The 23,255-nt window shown below is 41.9% G+C and overlaps 1 protein-coding gene across 1 annotated transcript in view; it reads right to left on the minus strand.

Moving 5' to 3' along the window:
- Positions 1-1,945: 1,945 nt before the first annotated feature.
- Positions 1,946-23,255, minus strand: part of LOC121577905 (metabotropic glutamate receptor 7) — a 233,129-nt gene continuing 211,819 nt past the window's right edge. The window contains exons 9-10 of the mRNA XM_045223727.1: positions 12,846-13,092; positions 1,946-3,440 (exon numbers count right to left, since the gene is read on the minus strand). Coding sequence (XP_045079662.1) covers positions 3,391-3,440; positions 12,846-13,092 — 297 coding nt within the window. The 3' untranslated portion in view covers positions 1,946-3,390. The remainder of the gene's footprint in view (positions 3,441-12,845; positions 13,093-23,255) is intronic.

Raw genomic sequence — 23,255 nt, forward strand, 5'->3', positions numbered from 1 at the left:
GTCTGAAGTTTGCCAATGACCATCTGGATGATCCAGAGGAGGAATGGGAGAAGGTAATGTGGTCTGATAAGACAAAAATAGAGCTTTTTGGTCTAAACTCCACTCGCTGTGTTTGGAGGAAGAAGAAGGATGAGTGCAACCCCAAGAACACCATCCCAACCGTGAAGCATGGAGGTGGAAACATCATTCTTTGGGGATGCTTTTCTGCAAAGGGGACATGACGACTGCACCGTATTGAGGGGAGGATGGATGGGGCCATGTATCGCGAGATCTTGGCCAACAACCTCCTTCCCTCAGTAAGAGCATTGAAGATGGGTCGTGGCTGGGTCTTCCAGCATGACAACGACCCGAAACACACAGCCAGGGCAACTAAGGAGTGGCTCCGTAAGAAGCATCTCAAGGTCCTGGAGTGGTCTAGCCAGTCTCCAGACCTGAACCCAATAGAAAATCTTTGGAGGGAGCTGAAACTCCGTATTGCCCAGCAACAGCCCCGAAACCTGAAGGATCTGGAGAAGGTCTGTATGGAGGAGTGGGCCAAAATCCCTGCTGCAGTGTGTGCAAACCTGGTCAAGACCTACAGGAAACGTATGATCTCTGTAATTGCAAACAAAGGTTTCTGTACCAAATATTAAGTTCTGCTTTTCTGATGTATCAAATACTTATGTCATGCAATAAAATGCAAATTAATTACTGAAAAATCATACAATAGATTCCGTCTCTCACAGTTGAAGTGTACCTATGATAAAAATTACAGACCCCTACATGCTTTGTAAGTAGGAAAACCTGCAAAATCGGCAGTGTATCAAATACTTGTTCTCCCAACTGTATAATAAATGAACATAGAACCTTCCATGAATCACTATAAAGGTGGTGTGTTTTTTAGATCTGTTGATTTAACATTTATGCTTTTTATAATAAATCTACTTGGAGTCGAACAAAACCAAGATATTGAACTATTCTGAAGGTCACATACAAAATCACATATGCCACTGGCTACATCTTAAAGGTCCTCGACAGTGAGTTACATTACAACCCTGCTTAGTAGATACACACTAAATTCCTTATGACAATGAAAATGTATTCAACTTTAATCTCAGACAAGATCAGACAAGTTTCAGACTTGACTTTGACTATCAACAACAATAATCCTCTCCTCTCCTCTCCTCTCCTCTCCTCTCCTCTCCTCTCCTCTCCTCTCCTCTCCTCTCCTCTCCTCTCCTCTCCTCTCCTCTCCTCTCTCCTCTCCTCTCCTCTCCTCTCCTCTCCTCTCCTGTCTGTATAGATAGCCAAAAACTATGAAAACTGGCAGGTAGCCATAAAGAGTGCACTGGGAAGGACATAGTCGCTTCTCATTTCACATGGACACTGGCACTGCACCCTACCCCATTATTTCTACTGAAGAGAAACACAACTTATCTCAATATACTGTAATGATTTTTGGTGGGCACAATGTATAGTGGTTTGCACACAGGTATAGGGGCTGACAGTTTCTGCAGTTGTGAAAGCTATGTGTCTTGCTTTTCCTAAACCCTAACCTTCACCTTTTCGAAGATGTGTAGCACAACAGACTCAAAATATATATATATATAAAATTTAAAAAAAAATCACAATAAACCTTCGCCACTCCATTTAAGGAGCATTTACCATTATCCTTTAGCAACTCATTTATACTATTCACTTTGAAGACATTATCATTTAGCAACTCACTTTTACCATTCACTTTGGGGACATTATCCTTTAGCAACTCACTTATACACACCTTCCCCCCAATAGCATGTAGCTCGGTGGTATAGCAGAGGGTAAACAGTTTAATCACCCCCCCCCTTTAATAGAAATACAATACATATTCTTTAACCCTACTTTCTGGAAACATAACAATTATAAATAACTAACTGGTCTTATTTCATGTTGATACATTGTTGGACAAAACCACATTATAGTTGCATGAGTGGCCAAACGTAAATTTTTATCTCCCACAACATTGGCACATAAGCAGCAAGGGCAACATGAATATACTTAGTTCAAACAGTATAAAACATACATGCTTTTTTTCTTTTTTTGATTGTTTTGTTTTTAAATATATATTCATATTTTTTACAGACAATTTTCCATAATTAAGAAAACTCCAAGACGAATTAAAGCCATATTCTGCATTCAGTGAGAAAATGTAAAAAAAATATAGATAGATATTGTATGCCATTCAGAGCTAGTGGATCACATGTGTGGTGAAATCTCCAGTTATTGACTTAATCTTAACATCAAACATAGCTGGCATGCATTGACAACTTCTACACGGGGACAGACACCTTGTTAAATCTGAAAACCATTGGAGTCATTGGAGTTTTCATATCAAGCCAATAAAGCCTTGACTGGACTGGATCTCTCTTTTAGTCACTTTAAAAACACAGTTGATGGTCAATACCGTACCCTTACAACATACTAAAAACACATCTGTAGAAACACCCACACACATACGGGAATGGAAAAGCAAGCACTGTACCTCTTTCTTGTGGGCCCACATACAACCCCCCACCCCCCAAAACAATAAATAAAATAAATATGAACAAATACTTGACATCTCAGAGACAAGAATATGGCTTTAATTGAATGTGCATCCAAGAAGCAAGGAAGGAAAAAACAGACAAGAAAAAAGAAAAAGTTTGATCTTAAAAGAAGAACAACAAAGGAAACAGATAGACCAATAGAACCACACACTTTGTTTCGACAGGAATTTTGGAAAACTTGCAATTTGGAAGGACATTAAAAGACAAGAAACAGCCCCCATTGCAGGTAGAAGTACAGGTGAGTCCTCCAAGACAGGTAATCCTTCTGCTGCATCCAGCGTACCTCTAGGGAGTGGGGGGTCATCTCTGAGGGGTCGGCAGAGACGACCACCATAACCCTGAGGAGCACAGGGGGGGGGTTGTACAAGCCAGCAGGGAGGGGCTGTGCATCGTCCCGTACAGTAGCAGCATTCTCTGCTTCTTTTTTTCTTTGCAATCATTTTGCAAAACAATTGATTTCGTATATATATTTTTTGTGCCCCGTCAGAACTGTCTGTCTTGATTTTCTTGAACATTTTTCTTGACATTCTACCCCCCTAGTATGTCTCTTTTTGGTATTTTCCATTCCATCGTGACCATGTTAAAACATCCGTTTTGCCAGACAGAATCCTCTGGTTGAACGGAAAGCTCTATAAGCCAGGAACCCACCCCATTGTCCCTGTCGTGTTCCGGAGTTCCTGGGTTCCATGGGGTTCCGAGGGGTTCCGGGGTGTGAGTGGGCCAGTAGAGCAGCATGAACATAAACATCCTTTTCATTCCTTTTTGTTGCCAATGGGGCTGGAGACCAAGCGTCTCCATCCATCATGTCCTTCTCTTATGACGGCTCTTAGATCACAAGGTCGTTGTAGCTCACATATTTCTTCTTTGCTGCTGGACCTGGAGAGGAGAAATGACAAGGAAATATGTTTTTCACATACAATGCTTCAGGGTTTTTCTATTTTCTTTTTAGAGGAGTGTAGCATAGTGGCGGTATGAGCATGTCGTTGTGATCTGATATGCACATCATACTGACTTTTCTTGCGAGTGTGTGTTTTATTTGTTGAATAAACCACACACTGTTAAGGTCAGGGATAAGGATGAGGGTGAGATACAAAGTGTATTTGTAAAGGATAAATGCACAACAGTAGCAGGTACATGCTGGAACAGCTATAAATGCATGGACAATAGCTGGAGACATCTTTTCATCAGAAGGTTGAGGTAGAGGTTGCCGCTGACAGCACACTGTGTGGTGCATTAGCGTAGATCTGTGTTCTTCAGTCCTGCTGACCTATAGAGTGTGCAGATGTTTTCACCAGCCCAGTACTAACACACCTGGTTCAGCTAATCACGGATCCCAAAAGCAAAAATTTGGCGACCGATTGGATCATTACACTTTGATGAAAATCAATTTGCAACAGTAAACCTCACATAAAGAGCATATACAGTATATTCCATTGGCCGTTTGTCATTAATTTCCCGTTAAGAATTATCCCCTTTTTATTTTTATTTTTTATTTTTATATAATTAAATCTACCCGCTGAGGGATTATTTTACTCCTGCGACGAAACTGGTCAAATTAACATCTAACACCTGTAGGGCCTATTGTAATCCACAGTGACTTAATGATATGAAACAAAGACCATAAGACCTTGTGTCAGGGCCCATATCTACAAAGAGTCTCAGAGTAGGACTGCTGATCTAGAATCAGTTTATCTTTTTAGTTCATAATGAATGATATTCTATGGACAGATCCTAGATTAGCACTCCTACTCTGAGGCGCTGTGTTTGATACAGGCCCTGATCTCATTAGCCATAGCCATAGTGCATGGCAATCCTCAGCAGCAAATCCAACGTTGCTCCACATAATGAATCTTCACAGAAGTTATTGTCTGCATCCCAAATGGCACCCTATTCCCTACATAGTGCACTAGTTTTGACCAGAGCCCTGATCAAAAGTAGTGCACTGTACAGGGATGAATGTGCCATTTGAGACAAAAATCTCAAAATCGCCCCACTGCACCCCAGGCTCCTGTACGATAGCTGAAATATACATTTCTAAATGGGGCCTACTCTCCTAGGTTTATACATCCTTAAGGTATGATAACTGCCCTATATATGTATGTGGACACCCTTCACATTAGTGGATTATATTTCAGCCACACCCGTTGCTGACAGGTGTATAAAATCGAGCACACAGCCATGGAATCTCCATTGACAAACATTGGCAGTAGAATGGCCTTACTGAAGAGCTCAGTGACTTTCAACGTGGCACCGTCATAAGATGCCACATTTCCAGCAAGTCAGTTCGTCAAATGTCTGCCCTGCTAGACCTGCCCTGGTCAACTGTAAATGCTATTATTGTGAAGTGAAAACGTCTAGGAGCAACAACGGCTCAGCCGAAGTGGTAGGCCACACAAGCTCACAGAATGGGACCGCCGAGTGCTGAAGCGCTGTAAAAATCGTCTGTCCTCGGTTGCAACACTCACTACCGAGTTCCAAACTGCCTCTGGAAGCAACATCAGCACAATAAATGTTTGTCGGGAGCTTCAGTAAATGGGTTTCCATGGCCGAGCAGCCGCACACAAGCCTAGGATCACCATGTGCAATGTCAAGCGTCGGCTGGACTGGTGTAAAGCTCGCCGCCATTGGACTCAGTGGTGGAAACTGATGATGTTATACTATACTGAACAAAAACATAAACGCAACATGCAACAATTTAAACAATTTTACTGAGTTACAGTTCATATAAACAAAATCAGTCAATTGAAAGACATTCATTAGGCAATAATCTATGGATTTCACGACTGGCCAGGAGTGCAGCCATGGGTGGGCCTGGGAGGGCATAGGCCTAGAGGCCAGGCCCAGCCAATCAGAAATACTTTTCCCCCCACAAAAGGGCTTTATTACAGACAAAAATACTCCTCAGTTTCATTAGCTGTCCGGGTGGCTGGTCTCAGACAATCCCACAGGTGAAGAAGCCGGATGTGGAGGTCCTGGGTTGTTGTGGTTACACGTGGTCTCTGGTTGTGAAGCTGGTTGGACGTATTGCCAAGTTCTCTAAAATGACGTTGGAGGCGGCTTATGGTAGAGAAATGAACATTATATTCTCTGGCAACAGCTCTGGTGGACATTCCTGCAGTCAGCATGCCAATTGCACACTCCCTCAAAACTTGTGACATCAGTGGCATTTTAAAGTGGCCTTTTATTGTCCCCAGCACAAAGTGCACCTGTGTAATGATCATTATGTTTAATCAGCTTCTTGATATGTCACACCTGTCAGGTGGATTGATTATCTTGGCAAATGAGAAATGTTCACAACATTTGAAAAAAATAAGCTTTTTGTGTGCATGGAAACATTTCTGTGTTCTTTTCAGCTCATGAAACATAGGACCAACACTTGACATGTTGCGTTTATGTAAGTAGCCTTGGCTTGTGCGATCCGGGACAGCTGATAGGAGCAGAAGCCTAGCACCTGTTTCTCTAGTGAGGCAGCTTGATGTACAAGTACACCCCCTGGACAGGACGTTAGTCTATTCCAGGCCCTTACCCCCATTCTACAGTATATCATCAATGCTGAGTGCCAAGCAGAGACGCATCAGGTCCCATTTGTACAGTTTTTGGTATGACTCGGCGGTGGATCAAACTCCCGACCTTCCAATCTCTTTAACCACAAGGCTAGATGAGTTGCATTAGCTTTTTTCAGATATTATATTCTTAACCGAATCCTTTATTTTTAAAGAAATACAATAAGATGTTATTAGTACAGCATTAAAATATCAATATTTAAAATTACTCCATACATTGCTATTATAAATGCAAGTTTGGAAAATAGCATTTGAACCAATGGTGGTCTAACAATGTACTCAAAATGGCAATACATATCCTCTGGTGTTTGTAAATGGAATATACTGTATTTTTCTCTGACTGTTTCATGTGTGACGCAGTAGGATTGATGGGGATTATAGGGTATCATGCCATTCATGTCAGGTTCCAGGGGACCGAGAGGAGCCAAGGCCAAGACGCAATGAAAGAGAGAGACAGAAGCACAGAGATGGAGAGCGAGAGACAGAGAGAGAGACAGAGAGAAACAGAGAGATAGAGAGTTACGAGAGAGAGAGAGAGAGAGAGAGAGAGCGAGAGAGAGAGAGAGAGCGAGAGAGAGAGAGAGAGAGAGGGGAGAGAGAGAGAGAGAGAGAGAGAGAGAGAGAGAGAGAGAGAGAGAGAGAGAGAGAGAGAGAGAGAGAGAGAGAGAGAGAGAGAGAGAGAGAGAGAGAGAGAGAGAGAGAGAGAGAGAGAGAGAGAGAGAGAGAGAGAGAGAGAGGGAGAGAGAGAGAGAGAGAGAGAGAGAGAGAGAGAGAGAGAGAGAGAGAGAGAGAGAGAGAGAGAGAGAGAGAGAGAGAGAGCAGCTGAGGAATGAGGGATGCCCGGGACCAGATGGTTCAGTGCTCTATGGGGAGACATGACGGAGGACGAGGCAGGAGGCAGGAGAGATGGCAGACTGCTGCGTCTTCTCTAGCTGTGTCCCAAATGGCACCCTATTTGCTATATAGTACACTTATTTTGGGCTGCCCTATGGATCCTGGTCAAAGGTTGTGCACAATGTAGGGAATAGGGTGACATTTGGGATGCAGACTGGCGACATTTGTGACGCAGACTGGCGACATTTGTGACGCAGACTGGCGACATGTGTGACGCAGACTGGCAACATTTGGGACGCACATTGGCGACATTTGGGACGCAGACTGTGTGACTGGAGTTGGCGACCCAACCAGGAAAGAACAGGGACAGGCCCCATGATATGTAACCCATGCTACTAGTAATAGACTGTCTGTAACCATGATTGTAACCCATGCTACTAGTAACATATTGCATGTAACCATGATATGTAATCTATGCCGATAGTAACATATGTAACCATATGTAACCTATGCTAATAGCATCATATGTAACCATGATATGTAACCTATGCTAATAGTAACATATGTGACCATATGTAACCTATGCTAATAGCATCATATGTAACCATGATATGTAACCTATGCTAATAGTAACATATGTGACCATATGTAACCTATGCTAATAGCATCATATGTAACCATGATATGTAACCTATGCCAATAGTAACATATGTAGCCATGCTAAGGGTGAGGACTCTAGTCTCGACTGTTGATGCATGTTGTATGATCCTAGTAACAAGTGGTTAAGGAGGTATGTGTTGTACTGTAAATGTCTACAGCGATTAAGGAAGTATTCGTTGTACTGTAAGTGTCTACAGAGATTAAGAGGTATGAGTTGTACTGTAAATGTCTACAGAGATTAAGGAGGTATGCGTTGTACTGTAAATGTCTACAGCGATTAAGGAAGTATTCGTTGTACTGTAAGTGTCTACAGAGATTAAGAGGTATGTGTTGTACTTTAAGTGTCTACAGAGATTAAGGAGGTATGTGTTGTACTGTAAGTGTCTACAGAGATTAAGGAGGTATGCGTTGTACTGTAAATGTCTGCAGAGATTAAGGAAGTATTCGTTGTACTGTAAGTGTCTACAGAGATTAAGGAGGTATGTGTTGTACTTTAAATGTCTACAGAGATTATGGAGGTATGCGTTGTACTGTAAATGTCTACAGAGATTAAGAGATATGTGTTGTACTGTAAATGTCTACAGCGATTAAGGAAGTATTCGTTGTACTGTAAGTGTCTACAGAGATTAAGGAGGTATGCGTTATACTGTAAGTGTCTACAGAGATTATGGATTTAGAATGCATTACACAGATAGACAAGGAACATTATTAAAACAACCCAACATTTCCCTGCACTGTGTAAATGAAATCAATCAATCAATCAATCAAAAAAATTATTTATAAAGCCCTTTTTACATCAGCAGATGTCACAAAGTGCTATACAGAAACCCAGCCTAAAACCCCAACCAGCAAGCAATGCAGATGTAGAAGCACGGTGGCTAGGAAAAACTCCCTAGCAAGGCAGGAACCTAGGAAGAAACCTAGAGAGGAACCAGGCTCTGAGGGGTGGCTAGTCCTCTTCTAGGGCACAGGTCCTCCGGCAGTGGAGGGAGAGAGGGAGAGAGAGAGAATTAGAGGGAGCATACTTAAATTCACACAGAACACCAGATAAGACAGGAGAATTACACCAGATATAACAGACTGACCCTAGCCCCCTGGCAAATAGACTATTGCAGCATAGATACTGGGGACTGAGACAGGGGTGGGTCGGGGGACACTGTGGCCCCGTTCGACGATACCCCCGGACAGGGCCAACCAGGCAGGATATAACCCCACCCACTTTGCCAAAGCACAGCCCCCACACCACTAGAGGGATATCAACAGACCACCAACCTACTACCCTGAGACAAGGCTGAGTATAGCCCACAAAGATCTCCTCCACCGCACGAGCCCGAGGGGGCGTGAAACCGGACTCGTAACGTACTGTACAAGCTCACAGTTAAAACTGAGTAGAAATATAAAGTGATATTATGACATCTTCCTGTCTTTGCATTTACAGTTGAAGTCAAAAGTTTACATACACTTAGGTTGGAGTCATTAAAACTCGTTTTTCAACCACCCCACAAATTTCTTCTTAACAAACTATAGTTTTGGCAAGGACCTTGTGAAGATGTTGGAGGAAACTGGTACAAAAGTATCTATATCCACAGTAAAACAAGTCCTATATCGAGCAAGGAGGCCTACAAACCTGACTCAGTTATACCAGCTCTGTCAGGAGGAATGGGCCAACATTCACCCAACTTATTGTGGGAAGCTTGTGGAAGGCTACTCTAAACGTTTGGCCCAAGTTAAACAATTTAAATGCAATGCTACCAAATACTAATTGAGTGTATGTAAACTTCTGACCCACTGGGAATGTGATGAAAGAAATAAAAGCTGAAATAAATCATTCTCTCTACTATTATTCTGACATTTCACATTCTTAAAATAAAGTGGTGATCCTAAAACAGGGAATTTTTACTAGGATTAAATGTCAGGAATTGTGAAAAACATTGTATTTGGCTAAGGTGCATGTAAACTTCCGAATTCAACTGTATATCATATCTTAAAAATGTGTTTCAGATAAAAATATATTGAGTTTATTAAATACTAACGTGTCCATTTCATCAATCCCTGTAACTGGGTTACCAACCAGGAGAAGACAAAACATCCTACATTCTTAGAAAAAAAGGTGCTATCTAGAACCTAAATGGGTTCTGCGTCTGTCCCATAGGAGAACCCGTTAATGAGCCCTATTTGGTTCCTCTCCTCTACTCTACTCTCCACTCCTCTCCACTCCTCTCCTCTCCTCTCCTCTCCTCTCCTCTCCTCTCCTCTCCTCTCCTCTCCTCTCCTCTCCTCTCCTCTCCTCTCCTCTCCTCTCCTCTCCTCTCCTCTCCTCTCCTCTCCTCTCCTCTCCTCGCCATCCCTCTCCTCTCCTCTCCTCTCCTCTCCTCTCCTCTCCTCTCCTCTCCTCTCCTCTCCTCTCCTCTCCTCTCCTCTCCTCTCCTCTCCTCTCCTCTCCTCTCCTCGCCTCGCCTCGCCTCTCCTCTCCTCTCCTCCAGCCTTCAAGAAATGAGAACAAGGTCATAGCAAAAAGTAGTAGAAGATGAATTTGTTCTTACCTCTGATAAATTATGAGACTTAGCCTGTTGGAGAGAAAACATTATTTGGTGAGTATGTCTGTCCCAGTGTATCCCAAAGGGGTTGAGGTATAGAGCCTTGTAATTTGACCACATATTCCCCATGAAATATGAATTTACACATTCATTTCTGGAATAATTTATTTGCATGGCCTTTTTCCGATGAAGAAAAGCACAGTTAATATGTGGCCGGTGTCATTCAGATGGCAGCCTGAAGAATATTGAAATTCCTCTCGCTTTCTTATGACTCCAAAAGGTATGAAGGGTTGTATCTTCTAAAATGAAATGTTGATGTTTTCCTGCAACGGGACTATGAAGAGACTGTCCATCATGTTGTAGTGATGGCGCTATCCCAGTAGGTGATTGCATTCTCATATTACCAGTGTTATGATGGTCATGCTGAAACAAGCTTCAGAAGGCCCCAGACAACAGTAATAGTGGAAATCAATGACAAGAACATAGCTCATGATCAGCTCTGGTGGTGTTTACAACTGTGTGTGTGTGTTTACAACATGACAACATTACTCTGAACTCAGAACACATTGAAACAGCCTGAGGTTATCCAAGTTATAATTGAACATGTGGGTTATTCTTCCCAGCCATTCTTCCACACGTGTTGTGCTGTAGTAAGACTACTATAGAGGCTTTGATAATCAATACTGTAGATAATCAATACTATTGATAATCAATACTGTTGACAATCAATACTGTTGATAATCAATACTGTTGATAATCAATACTGTAGATAATCAATACTGTTGATAATCAATGTTGTTGATTATTAATACTTTTGATAATCAATACTGTAGATAATCAATACTGTAGATAATCAATACAGTTGATAATCAATACTGTAGATAATAAATGCTGTTGATAACCACTACTGTAGATAATCGATACTGTAGATAGTCAATGTAGTAGATAATCAATAATGTAGATAATCAATGCTGTTGATAATCAATGATGTTGATTATCAATACTGTTGATAATCAATACTGTTGATAATCAATACTTTTCATTAGATTGTTAAGGTGGATGTTTTTCAGAGTTTGTCTTGCAAGTAGCCATGCACAGTTGTAAGACAGATGGCATTTGAAAAACAGAGTAAAGCTTGTGGGAGGACACGTCCATTCATATAGAATGCATCTCAAATGCATGGCACCCTATTCCCTATATATACTGTACCTGTAGTGCACTGCTTTTGACCAGGACTCTGGTCAAAAGTAGTGCACTACATAGGGAATAGGGTGCCATTTGGGACGAACCCATATCATTTTCTGTACGACCAGCAGCATTCCTTGAGGGTGTTGTACGTGACTATTTCAAGGTCCTCCTTCACATGCCCTTTTACAACATGGTCTCATTCCAATGATGTCAAAATAGTGACGTTTAACCATTGTAGGTATACTGTATGCTGCAGGGTGGTAAAGTAAAACGTTATTTTGAGTGATTCAATTGAGTGAACCTTTGGATAAAGCCTTGAATAAAGGAAAACATTTGAGTACCTGATACCATGTTTTTGATAAATACAACATAATAATACATTCTACCTGCAGCGTAATCCTACTTGATGAAACAGGAAAATCAATTTCCATAATTTCCCTAGATACTAAAACTAATACCAGGAACACATCTGAGTAATTGATACCAACTGTCCTACACGTAATAAATCATAATGCCTGTATTGATAACTGGAGTGTGATCCTAACACTGGAAAAATCAATTTAAAAAAAATAAACAGATAGAGATAACGCAGATAAACTAATAATGTGTTTATGAGAGATAGCAAGATTGTGTCACCCTGCAACCTGTGTTCCATTTGAATGAGAAAATGTTCTTAGAAAAATAAGCATGCAAACAACATAACATAGGATGTGTCCCAAATGGAATCATATTCCCTATATAGTACACTACTTTTCACCAGGACCCCAGTCAAATGTAGAGTACTATGTAGGGAATAGGGTGCCATTTATAACAGAGACTGTAGTGTGCTGTAGGTTTTTAAACAATCTACCCAATCTGTTCAAGGAGTCCCAGTATTAATACTGTAAGTAGTACTTATTATGAGTGACGAGTTCATTTTGTACCACTTGGGTGCTCTCTCTGTTGAATCAGAGATGGTGACTGCAGATTGTCTAAGAGCAGTTAAGGGTCATCCAGTTTAAACTCTCTCAGCACCAGCAGCAGCAGCAGCATATTCATTCAGATAGCAGCGGTTGAAATAAAAACAAACTTCTGGCCTAACGTGCTCTGGGACGGTATTCACAAAAGCGTCTCAGAGTAGGATTGCAGAGCTAGGATCAGGTCCCTTGTGTTCATGTAATCTTACTATCAGGAAGAGTAGTTGGACCCCAGGAAGAGTAGTTGGACCCCAGGAAGAGTAGTTGGACCCCAGGAAGAGTAGTTGGATCCCAGGAAGAGTAGCTGCTACATTAGCAACAGCTAATTGGGATCCTGATGAACTCACTTTGTGACATCTGCTGATGTAAAAAGGGCTTTATAAATCCATATGATTGATTGATTGAACTAAATTCATTACGATCTAAAAGGCAAAACTGATCCTAGATGCCGACTCCAACTCAAAGACTGTTTTTGAATAACAGCCCTGCACTTTTAACTCTGAGACGCTTTGTGAACATAGCCCCTGATCTGGTGAAACTTACTGTTTGGATCGACGTTTTCACAAAGTTCCGTCTTGGCCTCTCCGTTGGGCCTGTCACCGGTCTTGTGTGAGAGGCGTGTGGTCAGGGACGCGGCCGTCACCACCGCCTTGAAGCTCCTCTTCCTCTTCTGGACGTTAAGCTCCGGGTGGAAGATGATGACGTAGACTTTAGGCACGTAGAGCATCCCCAAGGCCACCGAGGCACTGAGGTTCATAGATATACAGAGGGTGGTGGTCTGGACGTACAACTGGAGAGAGAGAGACAAAGATAGAGACAGACAGAGACAGAGAGAGAAAGAGAGAGAGAGAGAGAGAGAGGGGGAGGGAGAGAGAGAGAGAGAGAGAGAGAGAGAGAGAGAGAGAGAGAGAGAGAGAGAGAGAGAGAGAGAGAGAGAGAGAGAGAGAGAGAGAGAGAGAGAGAGAGAGAGAGAGAGAGAGAGAGAGAGAGAGAGAGAGAGAGAGAGAGAGAGAGAGAGAGAGAGAGAGAGAGAGTGACAGTTGTGTTACCAAAGGCACTGAGGTTCTTAGAGATAAAGAGGGTGGTGTGGGGGGGGTAGCACTAGTCTATCTCCTGTTTCTATAGTGAGGCAGCTTGATGTACAAGTACAGCCCCTGGACAGGACACTAGTCTATCTCAGGGCCTTATCTCCAATCTATCACCTTAATGCTGAGTAGCAAGCAGGGACGCATCAGGTCCCATGTTTACAGTCTTTGGTATAACTCGGCCAGGGATCTAACTCCAATCTCAGGGTGGACACTCGAACCACAAGGCCACTGAGTTGGTTTGCATGGTGGTGGTGGATCCATAGAATTACAATTAAAGCAACAGATATTCCAAATCAAGAAATTCCAAAATTGTATGTGTGTGATTACTACACAGCAGTGAGTGTATGACGATGGTGGTGGTGGTGGTGGTGGGTAGATCCTTTTCTCTGTAAACGTTTAATGTGTCTGCTGCAGCCAGGGTTGGGGAGTAACAGATTACGTTCAAAGTAACCTGCCCAACCCTGGCTGCAGCGTATAGCCGCGGCCAGCAGACCAGCAGTATTAGTCATGGCCCTAGCCTGCAGCCCTACTGACTCCCTACCGTATCAAAGCTGAATGTATAAGCAGATTGGCCGTGTCTATAATAGGATCCCTAGGGGTTGGTCTCAGGTTCACTGACTGCATCCCAAATGGCACCCTGTTCCCTAAATAGTGCACTACTTTTGACCAGAGCCCTGTAGATCTCTTGTCAAAAGTATTCCACTAATTTAGGGAACAGGGTACCATTTGGGATGCAACTTCTGCCTCAGATTAATTTTTTTTGTCTCCTAGCATCTCACAGCACTGCATTCCCAGAGTTCGAATGGCGCAAGAAGCCACAGGTTGAATCACACTGAGAGGATGTGGAAAGATGTGGAAATTGGAGGCCAGAGGGTGTATCATCAAAGTGCTAACTGAGTGGAGCAATGTACAGTCTAACATGTCACTTTAGTTTGTCAGAGTGCAAATCAATGGGGGATGACAAGAGGAAGCGTTGACGTGATTTGGTGAACTGAAGACACACGAGAGAATGGTGACCCGACCTATTAATTCCACACATGAAATATACAAGGCCTACCAACGGTATATTTAAAAACATAAACATACATACTTGTTCCTACTTCACCATGTACAGGTACACTGTCATTACTGTTATCTCTATGGTAACCGTTTACTTTAAAACCACTGATGAACTAATGCCATGTTTATGAGGACATAGCAACATTATCTAAAATCTTCATTATCCATAAATGAATAATGATTTAGAAACCAGCTCTCTGTTCCATGTCTCAAATCAAAAATACTGACAGTCAGTACAATGTTCATACAAGCTGCTTATTGTGTGAGATAAATGTCCAGGAATGTTATAAATCCATCTGATAAACAGTGATGAGATGATACTTGAGAACTTGCCAGAAGGAGACCTTTTTAATTGGGTATTATCTTATCGTAGCTCTCCATCTTTTAATCAAGTCTGTTTTCGACTTTCATGTTAACAGAACAGTTCTGAAACAGACTGGGCAGCTGCAGTGTAAGAATGATCTGAGGCATGTTTTAATAGTGTTTAGTATTGAAAACCATTGTTAGTGTTTTGTGTTGAACACCGTAAGATTGGAAGCCGGCTTGGCATAACAATGAGATTGGATGCCGGCTTGGCATAACAATGAGATTAGATGCCGGCTTGGCATAACAGATCGGAGGAGTTGGTGAAACAGCAGATACAGATTTTTGACCAGTCTACAAGATTGGGTACATGGTACTGCGATTATTTAGCTACCTTTAAATTGAAGTCCTATCTCTTGATTCACACTTAAATCTGTAAAAAAGCTACTGACACTTTGAACTGTATAGATACTACCAACACTTTGAACTGTGTACACACTACCAACACTTTGAACTGTATAGACACTACCAACACTTTGAACTGTATAGAAACTACCAACACTTTGAACTGTGTAGACACTACCAACACTTTGAACTGTGTAGACACTACCAACACTTTGAACTGTATAGACACTACCAACACTTTGAACTGTATAGACACTACCAACACTTTGAACAGTATAGACACTACCAACAGTTTAAACAGTATAGCACTCACAACTTCCTGTTACGTCAAATGGCACACTCATTCCATGTTTCGAATTATCTCAAACATCACAGTCTTTAAATGAAGGTTCAGAGGTGAGTGAGTGTCGAAAGTGATTTGATGGAAATATTTTCATTAGTTTTCCATTGTTAGGCCAGGAGTTAATGTTGTGGAATTGTTTCATGTGTACTGATTAAAACATTTAGTTGTTTGAAGAGTGTTGTGTTTGTTGCTCTGTGGGGTATTGGGTTGTATGTGTGCGTGTTTGTGTGTGTGTGTGTGTGCATGTTTGTGTGTGTGTGTGTGTGTGTGCGTGTTTGTGTGTGTGTGTGTGCGTGTTTGTGTGTGTGTGTCTGTGTGTGTGTGTCTGTGTGTGTGTGTGTGTGTGTGTGTGTCTGTGTGTGTGTGTGTGTGTGTGTGTGTGTGTGTGTGTGTGTGTGTGCATGTGTAGTGTGTGGGTGTGTGTGTACGTGCACGCACAGGCGTGCATGCATGAGTGTGTGCAGGGGGTAAATACTGGAACATTAATTAGACTTTCTACAGGGCTTGTAAGCAGAAACACAACTCATTAAAGGTTTTGGAGCAGGGACAAGCTGAAACCAAACTCAGCTTCAAGCTTCACAATTATTACACAGTCATTATAATTTCCCAAAGAATCATGGCTTTGAGGTGATCTACAGAGTTTGTTTATTGTCTGATAAGCATATGGTTGTTGTTATAGTCTATTGTTCAGTCTTTGGAACAGTCTCTACAGTATAATTATTATTTCAAATGGGCAACACCGAGTAAGCTATTGTCCAAACACAAAACAACATTCAACAACTTATCAGATGAATAACAACAACTATGCAATAAAGAAAGGTTTGCCTTTCCAGGCTAGTTCAGGATCAACTCTACAGCATGGTGCTGAAGAAGGCCTGAGGTGCGTTCAACAAGGGAAATAGCTTGCTAACTTTAGCTAACGTTAGCCAAACGTCAGAAAAGTTAGTGTGTGGGCGAACATATGGGTCTGTTTTTGGGGTCCTAAACTTCCGCTAGAAATAATAATGTGGTCGCGTAGGGCTTCTATTACATGTAGTGAGAATAGCAAAATTATTTGCAGTTTGAATATTGCTGCTAAAAAGTCACCGTAATCTCTTGCAGTGTTCATTCAAATCGTTCAACTGAATTATTATTATTAGTTGTATTTTTTAGGGGGTAGATCAGTTCCAGTATCGGAGATAGATTGTGGCTTCTATCAATGTAATTGCCTGCATCATTTCCAATCCCCCATATTTATTTTAAAATGTATATCAACTGAAATTTGTTATTAAGTAACATGTTCGCCGCAAACAGAACTCACCTCTGTACAAGTCATGGCGAGAAGGGATCCAGCATTGGTCAAATTAACGTAAAAACTTAACCCTTTCCAAACCTTAACCTAATTATCCTAACCTGCTACGTTAGTTCTCCTAACCTGATGCATAAGTTCTCCTTACTTGCTACGAAAAGTCAAATTTGACCATAATTGGACAAAAGCTGTATCCCTTCTAGCCATTACCCTCTATACAGTATGGTAGAATGAACATCTACCGTACCTACTGTAACATCTACACACTTCTGAAAAGCATAACCTCCACTTCCTCTGTCTCGCCACTCATAACCTCCACTTCCTCTGTCTCGCCACTCATATCCTCCACTTCCTCTGTCTCGCCACTCATAACCTCCACTTCCTCTGTCTCGCCACTCATATCCTCCACTTCCTCTGTCTCGCCACTCATAACCTCCACTTCCTCTGTCTCGCCACTCATAACCTCCACTTCCTCTGGCTCGCCACTCATAACCTCCACTTCCTCTGGCTCGCCACTCATAACCTCCACTTCCTCTGGCTCGCCACTCATAACCTCCACTTCCTCTGGCTCGCCACTCATAACCTCCACTTCCTCTGGCTCGCCACTCATAACCTCCACTTCCTCTGGCTCGCCACTCATAACCTCCACTTCTTCTTGCTCGCCACTCATAACCTCCACTTCCTCTGGCTCGCCACTCATAACCTCCACTTCTTCTTGCTCGCCACTCATAACCTCCACTTCTTCTTGCTCGCCACTCATAACCTCCACTTCTTCTTGCTCGCCACTCATAACCTCCACTTCCTCTTGCTCGCCACTCATAACCTCCACTTCCTCTGTCTCGCCATTCATAACCTCCACTTCCTCTGGCTCGCCACTCATAACCTCCACTTCCTCTGTCTCGCCACTCATAACCTCCACTTCCTCTGGCTCGCCACTCATAACCTCCACTTCCTCTGGCTTGCCACTCATAACATCCACTTCTTCTTGCTCGCCACTCATAACCTCCACTTCCTTTGGCTCGCCACTCATAACCTCCACTTCCTCTTGCTCGCCACTCATAACCTCCACTATAAGATGTGCGAGAAGAACAAGAGAACCGGAGAGAGAAACAGACTCACTCTACACCTCTGCAGTATGCAGTTAGATTGTATAGAAATGAGATCTCTGAATCTGTACCACTTCAAGGAGAACAAGTTTGTTTTGAAAAGTAAGAGATGTGCCATAAGGGTGACAGAAGTAACAAAGTAAACAATAACAGATGTATTATAGATGTATAGACCGTACTAACAAAACCACAGAATAGCAGTTCTGCTCTGCATGAGCACAGCCCTGTGAATGGGGATCATGTCTAGTCTGCATACTGCTGGGGCATTCACACAGTACACTGAGTATACACTGAGTATCAACATACGTTTTCGACAAACAGTCCTGTTACACTTCAGGTTACGCAAAAATGCATTATGTTAATGGTTTAGTTGGACATGCTTCGTTGTAGGGGCATGCCTCATTTACAGTGACTGCGTGAGACACAGGTTGACGTTTATTGTCATGAATCTTTTCCTGGAGGCAGAACTGAGAGATTTCCCCTTAGATAGGCCAGTTGCAAAGTCAAAATTGGCTATATTGTAAAAATTGATGAAAACAAAATGTAGTTTAAATTAGGTTTAAAATCTGATTTTATGACTTTGCGGCTGTGCTAGCTAGTGACCACTCCGCAGAACTTCCTCTAGAACAAGATTCATGACGAAAAAGACTAACCTGCCTGAGAGACGTCCTGTACTGCAGCTATACCGGAACAGACACCAGGATGGGGGTCAATTCAGGAAGTACACTGACATTCTAATTCCAATTCTATTGAATGCTTTCAACAGGGAAAAATGTGGAATTTGGAATTTGGTTTACTTTCTGAATTGAAATTAATTGAAATGGAATTGAACCCAACCCATGACAGATACACTGTCATACAAATGTGTTGGTTGATATGTTTGATGGACAAAATTTAAATCGATGTTTGGTCGATCCCATGACATCCCCATTACATTATGACGGGATATGAAGAGGTGAGGAAGCTTGAATGGAGAGAGCTGCACTTACATGTCTGTAACATGTATTAGCCCTATTCTAAGTTTCAAGTTTCATGTTTTAATGTCACATGCACAAGTACAGTGAAATGCCTTTCTTGCAAGGGCTAGCATTATGTGTAAACGTGGCATGTAATTTATGGTTACTGTATTGCTGCGGTGGGATGTTGTATTGTGCTGTAGATTTAGACAGGCACCTGTGTTCATTGACCTAAATAGAGTCAGTGGTTTTACTGTCTGTGGACGGCGTGAGTAATACTGGCCCAATAATGGACTAAAAGAGCCTAATGTTATTCCTTATAGTCCAAAGGACCTTACGTGTTCTGTCTGGAGGCGAATTGGCTCTGTCAGCCAAAACAGTCAAATACTCCATCTGAACGTGAATCAATTCTCAATTGTGGGACAGTTCTAGAAACGTAAAGCCTTCTACTTTCATGTCACATCTAAATCATTTCACAAATGCTTAATCTGCACACAAGTGGTGGTCGGTGATGTTTAAGATGAGGGAGGACGATAATCTTTTTTATGAGCATGGCCTTGTTTCTATTACAGCATATTAGATGACTGTCATTCATATTCCATTCACCCAGCTCAATGTAACATCGATAGGTTTAGGCTACTACATGATACTCAAATTCTCCCTATATCCATCATGAGGTTGCTACAACCTAGCCTATGAAAGACAGTTTACAACGTAGGTTCACAGGTCGAGAGAAAAATGTGAGTAATCAAGGTGACAGACAGCGACACATTCAATACCGCCTTGCACACTCTTGCCTGCATCTAGCTGATCTAGGGTGTAATCATTAGTCCAACAGTTGCAAACAAGAGTTTCTATTGGACAAATTCAGGTATGTTTATCACTGTTTCCCTGTTTGCTTCCGTTTAAGAAACATTCTTCATCAGAATCGTTGGAATGAATACACCCCTGATCAGTACTATGTTGTAGACTAAATAATTAAAAGGGCTGTCCTCAATAAACAGACAAAGACAAGTCATTGCATGTATAGATTTTATTTTTACTTGACTTGAGACTTGATTTGAAAACTTGTGACTTGACTCGACTTGAGTTGCTCTTAGAATGCAGGACCTGGTCTTGACTCTAGTCTTGACCCGTTCTACTTGGGACCCGACTTGAGACTCGGACTTTGTGACTTGAGACTTGCTTTGTGACTCAAATAATAGTGACTTTGTCCCACCTCTGGTTCCTAATGTTTCCAAAACCTTACCGCAAGCGATGCGTTTTAACGTTCCGAACGAGTGTCGGGGCTCTTAACAAAACTGAAGATGCCATCGTCAATAGGCCTACTCAGCGTCTATGGGGTAGAGCAATACAATGACGTGTGTTGTCCTAGGGTCAATGCACCGTGCAGTTACCATCACAGATATCTGCAGTACTAAACACACAGAGATCACAGGGTAGACATATGTACGTCTATCTACTGCTGTGTGTTGCTCGTCCATTAATGAAATTATTCGTTTTCAGGCACAACGATAATAGCAGCCATAACACAGGAGGATTCATTTGAGGTAGAATCATAAGGAAGGAATATAGTTGTGTTTCTCAATATGCATACTACCGTGCTCCACACTCTCAAGCTCCGAGTGCATTGTCCGACCACGTTCTCTTGAAATATGTTCTTGTGAGGACGACAGTGTGGAGAACGCATAAAACATTACATTTCAGAAGCACTCACACTCCCCCCCCCCCTACTGTATTACCTCACGCATCACCTCCCCGTTCACTGAACCTTCTTCCAGCCAGGACAACGGCAACAATAGAGATGAAAACAAGATATACACAAAGCAAACGTTTTTTCAGTTAGATATATGTGAATCATAATAATCTAGCTAACCAGCTAGATAAACAGACAAAAATGACCTACAAAAAGACGTGATTGGGTAACATGTCATTCAGAACTCGGAGTGTATTTTCTCTTGCTTCAGCTAAAATAATGGCCGACATTGATTTCAAGAAATGTTGCGTACATTTTTTTTACGCGGTTGGGTCCTATTTCTTTGCATACTTTTCCGTTGAAGCTTGCATCGATCCGGGCTTCCGAATATGTACAAACGGAGTACGAATTCGAGTAGTGCCCTCCGTGCTCCATTTTGCATACTTTGATTTGAACTCATACGCCAACCCTCCCGTGCTACAATTTGCGTGCTCTGAGCACGGTAGTTAGCATTTTGAGAAACAGTCTCTAATAATGATTATGGATGTATAGGGTGATAGAAACTAGGCTTGTGTTATGCAATTAAGATTGGCGCAGTGGTCTAAGGCACTGCGTCGCAGTGCTAGCTGTGCCACTAGAGATCCTGGTTCGAATCCAGGCTCTGTCGTAGCCGACTGCGACCGGGAGACGCATGGGGCGGCGCACAATTGGTCCAAGGTAAGGGAGGGAATGGTTGGCAGGGATGTAGCTCAGTTGGTAGAGCATGGCGTTTGCAACGCCAGGGTTGTGCGTTCGATTCCCATGGGGGGCCAGTATACATTTTTATAATTTTTTTTTTATAAACATTTTTAAAAAATAAAGATGTATGCACTCACTAACTGTAAGTCGTTCTGGATAAGAGCGTCTGCTAAATGACTAAAAATGTAAAAATGTAAAAATTATGGATTAAACTATTAGTAATTAGCAGTTAGATGTAGAGACGATTCGTCTATGCTGGCTGTTCCTGCCCCGGTGTCATGTAGGATGCTGTTAACATGCCTACGATGCTGTTAGCTAACGTGTTCGTAAATCAATCACTGATTATCAACAATATCAGTTCACACATCTGAATTATGGAGCTACATGCTGGGATTTCAATATACCGTATTACATACGAGAAGATGTGATTTAATACAGCATCATTTTATCATTGAAGTTGGGGCGTCTGCAGAATCATCAATCCATATCCTGTTAGTTACAACTTGTACAGTGATGTATGTTTGAGCTACAAACTGGGATGTCAACGCTTATTCAGAAAATACGAACAAGATTAGTGAAGTGATTTACTATGACAACGTTGTATTAGTTTAGGAATATGAACGAGATTAGTGAAGAGATTTACTATGACAACATTTGATCAGTTTATGAACAAGATTAGTGAGGTGATTTACTATGACAACATTTGATCAGTTTATGAACAAGATTAGTGAGGTGATTTACTATGACAACATTTTATCATTTTAGGAATATGAACAAGATTGTTGAGGGGATTTGCTTTGATAACATTCTGTCATTTTAGGAGATGTGTGCTGTGTTATCAGTCCATATCCTAGACAGTTGTTACAATGTGTACATTACCAATCTATGACACATACACACACACATGATCACACACACACACACACACACACACACACACACACACACACACACACACACACACACACACACACACACACACACACACACACACACACACACACACACACACACACACACACACACACACACACACACACACACACACACACATGATCTCACCTTTCAGTGTATGATGTACTGTTTAGACAAGGTATTGTACAGTACAATGTGGCACACCTTGGAGCTAGTCCTTTTGATCTAAATATGTTGGTGTTTTACATAATCTGTCTTTGTTTTGTTCTAAGTATGAACATATTGTAACAATCTGTCTTTGTTTTGTTCTAAGTATGAACATATTGTAACAATCTGTCTTTGTTTTGTTCTAAGTATGAACAGATTGTAACATAAGCTGTCTTTGTTTTGTTCTAAGTATGAACATATTGTAACAATCTGTCTTTGTTTTGTTCTAAGTATGAACAGATTGTAACATAAGCTGTCTTTGTTTTGTTCTAAGTATGTGTACAAATTGTCTGTTACATAAGATGTATTTCTGCTTTGGCGTTGTTCTAATGTGTACATTACAGTAGATAAGCTTGTTATGAATAGTACATATCATATATAAAGCTGTCGTGAGTGTGTGTGTGTGTGTGTGTGTGTGTGTGTGTGTGTGTGTGTGTGTGTGTGTGTGTGTGTGTGTGTGTGTGTGTGTGTGTGTGTGTGTGTGTGTGTGTGTGTGTGTGTGTGTGTGTGTGTGTGTGTGTGTGTGCGTGTGCTGCATGCAGAGAGCTCCTTCAGCTCTATATTGAATCAGGGTACAACCTTAGGACAGGGTTATGAACTACCTGGTAAAGCCTGCTCAGGTCTCTGCCTCAGGACAGGGTTATGAACTACCTGGGAAAGCCTGCTCAGGTCTCTGCCTCAGGACAGGGTTGTGAACTACCTGGTAAAGCCTGCTCAGGTCTCTGCCTCAGGACAGGGTTATGAACTACCTGGGAAAGCCTGCTCAGGTCTCTGCTTCAGGACAGGGTTATGAACTACCTGGTAAAGCCTGCTCAGGTCTCTGCCTCAGGACAGCGTTATGAACTACCT

Source organism: Coregonus clupeaformis, chromosome 12, assembly GCF_020615455.1.
Source record: "Coregonus clupeaformis isolate EN_2021a chromosome 12, ASM2061545v1, whole genome shotgun sequence".
NCBI classification, from domain to species: Eukaryota; Metazoa; Chordata; class Actinopteri; order Salmoniformes; family Salmonidae; genus Coregonus; species Coregonus clupeaformis.